This window comes from Dendrobium catenatum, unplaced genomic scaffold, assembly GCF_001605985.2.
Source record: "Dendrobium catenatum unplaced genomic scaffold, ASM160598v2 fragScaff_scaffold_1189, whole genome shotgun sequence".
In the NCBI taxonomy this organism is placed as follows: domain Eukaryota; kingdom Viridiplantae; phylum Streptophyta; class Magnoliopsida; order Asparagales; family Orchidaceae; genus Dendrobium; species Dendrobium catenatum.
This window is the reverse complement of record NW_021319651.1, coordinates 358492-363832: the sequence shown is the minus strand read 5'-3', so window position 1 is coordinate 363832 and position 5341 is coordinate 358492. Positions and strand designations below refer to the sequence as shown.

The 5341-nt window shown below is 31.9% G+C and overlaps 1 protein-coding gene across 1 annotated transcript in view; it reads right to left on the bottom strand.

Annotated features, from left to right (window-relative positions):
* Positions 1 to 689: 689 nt before the first annotated feature.
* LOC110107171 (cellulose synthase-like protein E6) overlaps positions 690 to 5341 on the bottom strand; it is a 6127-nt gene continuing 1475 nt past the window's right edge. Inside the window, exons 2-8 of the mRNA XM_020837356.2 lie at positions 3672 to 3990; positions 3430 to 3570; positions 3162 to 3293; positions 2738 to 2950; positions 2292 to 2516; positions 1658 to 2005; positions 690 to 1397 (exon numbers count right to left, since the gene is read on the bottom strand). Of these exons, the coding sequence (XP_020693015.2) occupies positions 855 to 1397; positions 1658 to 2005; positions 2292 to 2516; positions 2738 to 2950; positions 3162 to 3293; positions 3430 to 3570; positions 3672 to 3990 (1921 nt within the window). The 3' untranslated portion in view covers positions 690 to 854. The remainder of the gene's footprint in view (positions 1398 to 1657; positions 2006 to 2291; positions 2517 to 2737; positions 2951 to 3161; positions 3294 to 3429; positions 3571 to 3671; positions 3991 to 5341) is intronic.

The following is a 5341-nucleotide window of genomic DNA, read 5'->3' as shown; positions in this document are numbered from 1 at the left end:
CTATGATTTGCACTCCCAATGAATACAAAATTTTAGATTTCTATCAGTTATATGAACTAAAAAAAGCATGGCTATTAAAAAGTCAAAATTTGAAATTTAACATGGAAATTTAAATAGCTTGTCATGCACCTTCAAATTACTCCACAAGTCATCACAAATAATTTTTCATCTCAGAGCATCTGAAATCCTTAAAATTCAATAGCAACTGTGAATATATATATATTCTTCAAATAAAGAAAAATTCATCTGGAAGATGTTGGACTTGAATTTACAAGAGGAGACCAAATTGAAAACAAGCTATAACATTAGATACATTGAAATTTTTTAGTGCTACAAGATTTTGCTTGAAATTATTTTAATTGGTAGTACAAGTCCAACAAAATCTCATCAATTTGATAATCCATTAATTAAACTTAATTTTGAGCACCGTCTTCTAATCATATTTATATCATTCTTGAGAGGAGAAAGAAATGATTTATATATCTTTAGGATTTTTAAATTAAGGTTTCGTTTGAGACGGCTTTCTTACTGCTTCTTAAAACAACTTTCTAGTACAAAACTTAAAATTTTTGTACTAAAATACTACTTTAAAAAGCAGTAATAAAACCATCTCAAACAAAGCCTAATCATTCTAACAAAATGTTCATAATATGTTTAAAAATATTCATAATATGCCTCATCATCGAAAAATCTAGATAAATCAAAAGGCGAAATTAAGTATACTCACATTGAGCATATCATAGGCTATCCTACATGCAGAGTCCATGCCTTTGTACATTCAATATTTGATGTTGTATAATGAATGTTCATCTATATTTGCAAAAGCATATTACAGCAATAAGAAGTTCCTTGTCCTAAAATACAGGTATGAAATAAGCAATTATAACTACTGCAACTGATGATAGTGTTGTGCTTATGGGAATGCATCCTTTATCCTTCCTGAAGAATGAAGCTTCAAATATGGGAAAATTTATGAGGACCAGAGACCCACACAGCAACAATTGCATAAACAAGGAGCCCAAGGCTCCAGCTCCATCTACTATCACTACTCCAATTCCTCCAACCAAGCAAAAGAGGTTCAGCATTGCTACTATAGATAATATCATAAACATCAATGAAGTAGACCCAAACTCCATTATCTCTTTCTCATACCTCTTAGATGTATCTTCATCTACCACCTTTGGAGTAATAACGAAGGCTGACTCATTTATACCGAGCATCTTCAGGATTGCATCCACAAATGCAAAAAGGTATGAAGTAGTTCTCTTATAGAGCCACATTCTTTTCTCATTCCACCAAGCCTTCAAGGTTTCTCCATGGATAAGTGACTCCCATAAACTAACAATATAACTTAACGAAATCACATATGCAAATGGAATGAACCAATAGCTGAAAACCTGCACATAAACAAAAGAAAATACCAATTTGCTTCATATTTTGTTGGTCCATACTTTTAACTGATGTTGTAGCAATAGAAAGATACCAAAAACTAGCAAAACTGAAGAAATTTGATTTGTGGCTACTTTAAAATTAATAGAGCTTTAATAACCAAGAGAAAGAAGAGACATGAAGGAGTACTATCAGGAGAGAGATCAGTGAGTGAGAGAGAGAGAGAGAGAGAGAGAGAGAGAGAGAGAGAGAGAGAGGGTGTACGTACATTAGGGAATAAAGAAATTTCATTAAGGAGACATATGGAAGGGATGACAGCATAAATGATGGTTGGAATGGAGTTGACAGCCCATAAGCAGTATATGCTATATCCCATTTGAAGGCCAAGTTTTGTTCTTCTGAAACCATAAAGGAAGGGGCAATACTTGGAGAGGAAAATTTGAAGGTCGCCTTCAGACCATCTCTTGTGTTGTACTAGAGTCTGAGATAGTGTTGTAGGAGCAAGTCCAAGAAAAGCCTCTCTTTTTGGACAGAAATATACAGATTTCCATCCTCGACATTGAATGACAAATCCAGTGATCACATCTTCTACTGGACATCCATACTTCAAACCAATCTGCATTCAAAAACTATGTGGTTTTAGATAAATGACAAAATATATAGGCTTTAGAAAGAGCTATAGAATACATATAAATCAGTAAATACATATGATTTTCTCTAAGGGAAAAATCCCATTGAAAAACTAATAAATGTATGTAAAAGAAATAGTAATCAACAAGAAAAATAACTTGTGATGATGGAACAATTTTGACCAGAAAAACTTGTGCTCCAAAGATTCTTAGAACTTACATTAGCAAATGTAAACAATTATATGATTGAATGATAAATGTGTATATACAAACCTCCTTTCCCCATTGGGTGCTCTCTTCGTAGGAGCAAGTTGCAAGATCCTTAGTTTTTTCCTCTAAAATTCTACTACTTGCTTCAAGAATCTGAGGTCTTTCCCCTTTAAGCTCGACGTTACTTAGTTCACTGTATTTTCTCCCTTTCAAGCAATCTCTCCTATGGAAGCAACATGAACCTGTGTAAAGTGGACCTCCTTGGCCATCTAACCCTGGAAAATCCACCTTCAAGGAACAGTTTTGATTAAAAAAAATCAAGTCCTAACCAAAGCAAAATAAATATACAATCAGCACCTTTAAATGATGCAAAGTTTTTTTTTTTTTTCTTTTTCTTCTTCTTAATATCCATTTAAGAGTGCCTTTGTAACTTGAACTTAAAAATGCGATTGATAATCTTACATGAAACCAAGATGATTTTTTTGAATTTATAAAATTTTAGGGTTTACCTTTTGAATAATTTTTAAGGAACTTGCATACAAGTCATTTTTTGTGGTGTTTTTATAGGTTTGAGGAAACTGCACAAAAGCATACTCATGGCCTTGCTTTTCATCCATAAAGAAGCACAAAGCATCCCTAACCGATCCAGCATTATTAGCATACATATCACAATCAATAGTTAGAATGATTGGTCCATTGCTTATCTTCTCAGAAACTCTCAACTGCATGTTTAAAAATGATTTCGTTAGGCAAGAAAGAAAATCCAACAAAAATTAAGAAAATTTTGTGATAAGAAATTTCAAATATAGTAATATTTACTTAAAATAAAATTATTCATGAACCATATAGGCAAGAAAAATATATGTTGTATTGCTTATATTTTCATATATGTAATAATGAGTTGGTTTCAGAAATAGCATGTCAAGATTCTACCAATGCATTGAGGGCCCCAGCTTTAAAATTATGATGAAACTTCGGGCGTTTCTCACGAGCCACATAAACAACTGTAGGCATTACAAATCCTTCGGAGTCTCGAGCATTTTGATCTCTTCCATCAATTAGTATCTATAAATAGAAGAAGATTAGTTCATATTTTAAAAACTCAGATTTATTATTGTTGTTATCCATCTCTTCAAAATCATCTTACCGTTTTCAACTTTAAAAAATATTATCATAAAAAAGTGTTAGGTCAATGTCATACCTTGACAATGGCTTGGTGATCCTTAGATGATATATTGGAGCTCCATTCTGAAAATCCTTCATGCTTTGCCTTAATTTCTTTCGAAATATCTCCAAGTTTCATTGCTGCATCGATCCGACTCTCCATATCTTTGTATAATTTCTACATCAGCGAAAGGATTCACATATGAAAGAAAGTAATTAGAAGGTTTTTTTCTTCTTTGAGCTAGCAAAAATCTTAAGAAATAGAGTAAGAAAGCCTACTTCCATAGTTGTCCAATCTGAGAAACTTGAATCATGCACTGGAACTGTTGATTTTGAGAAGAAGAGAGAAGGTGACATAGGCTGGATGTTGAACTTCTTACAAAAAGGGATCCAAGATTTTGCAAATTGTAATGCCTCAAGTAGTGCATAGAATGTGAAGATTGAACAACCATCATCAGATAGATAAACATTTAGTTTCTCCGATGGATAATCGTAGGCCATCACTGATAAGACTGTGTTAATGACTATGCTTGGGGGCTCTATAATGGGATCAGCAGTGCATATAAAAATATCTACCCCAGGCAATTTCTCTTCATACCTATGAAATTGATATTCAAAGAATTGTCATTCAACATCATAGAATGATGGGGAAATGATATGAGTGCATGCCATGTTTAAACGTAAAGTGCAACCAGTTTGATTTTCTCGGACTCTTCAAGCTTCATATTTTTGATATAGATAAAACATTATTTAAAATTGCTAATATAAAATTTGAATTCAATGAGCTAAATCATAAGAATTTAGAATAATGTGATCTTGGACTCGTAAAACTCCTCTCAAAGAACCGATTATAAAGACTATGAACTAACAAAATTCAGAGGACTTTTGACTCCCTCTAATGGTCTCGAAAATTTTTTAATTATGCTTCTGGATGTTTTAATTAAGCTTATTTTTACATAGTTAATTATGATTTGATGAAAGTGAGAATATTCAAAAGATTTTTTTGGGTCTAATCACAATTATTAAAGCTTAATAATTGGTGCGGTTGAATTTGAGTTAAGAGATCCTCATTCGGATACAATTAAGATAAATTTTACAGCTGTTAAATTGCTTTAAAATAAATAAAAATTCATGATTAATTATTTAATATTTTATAATATTTATCTTAAAATAAATTTTCTGAAGGGAGGCAGACAAAACAAAGAGGAATAGAAAATAAAAAATTTATTAATACAAATACGACAAAAGATTTGATTGATTGATATCTTTTACACAAGAATAGTAAGTGGCCAACATACAAATTATATTTAAACTAGCTTATGTCCTATTGCTGGAGTAATTATTCCGTCAGGTTACCGAATGCATCCGGAAACCAATAACAAACCGTCACGTCACTAAGAATGCATCCGGAAACCAATAACAAACCGTCACGTCACTAAAGTGCTCGGTATCGTGCTCGATACAGCGCGCTCGGTACACTCGATATGCTCGGTATTGCTCCATATTTTCACCGGATGTAATAATTTTTCCTATTGCTGAGGCTTTTATGACAGCTTTTGACTACCTCTTTTTTCCTAATTAAAAAAAAAAACTTATATTAACAAAAAAGCTGTCCCAAAAACTTTAATTAGATTATTGAGAAAAATAAACGAATTTCTTATAACTTTTTAAAGCAATTTTTTAATAAAAAAATTTTATTTTAATAAAATTTATAACTAAAAAACTGCTTAAAAATAAAAATAAAAAGTCATCTCAAAGAGCCTAAACTTTTACCTGTGTGAATTTGGCTTAATTAGATTAAAAATCAAATGCTATGACCAATGGTGAAGTAACATGGCACTAAGAATTTTCTTTTCAATGCTTGACCGGCGCAGCGCAGAAATCAGATTTTATTAAATTTTTTAGTGGAAGGATACGGAATTTTTTTTTTTTTTTTGACAGGGAGTATC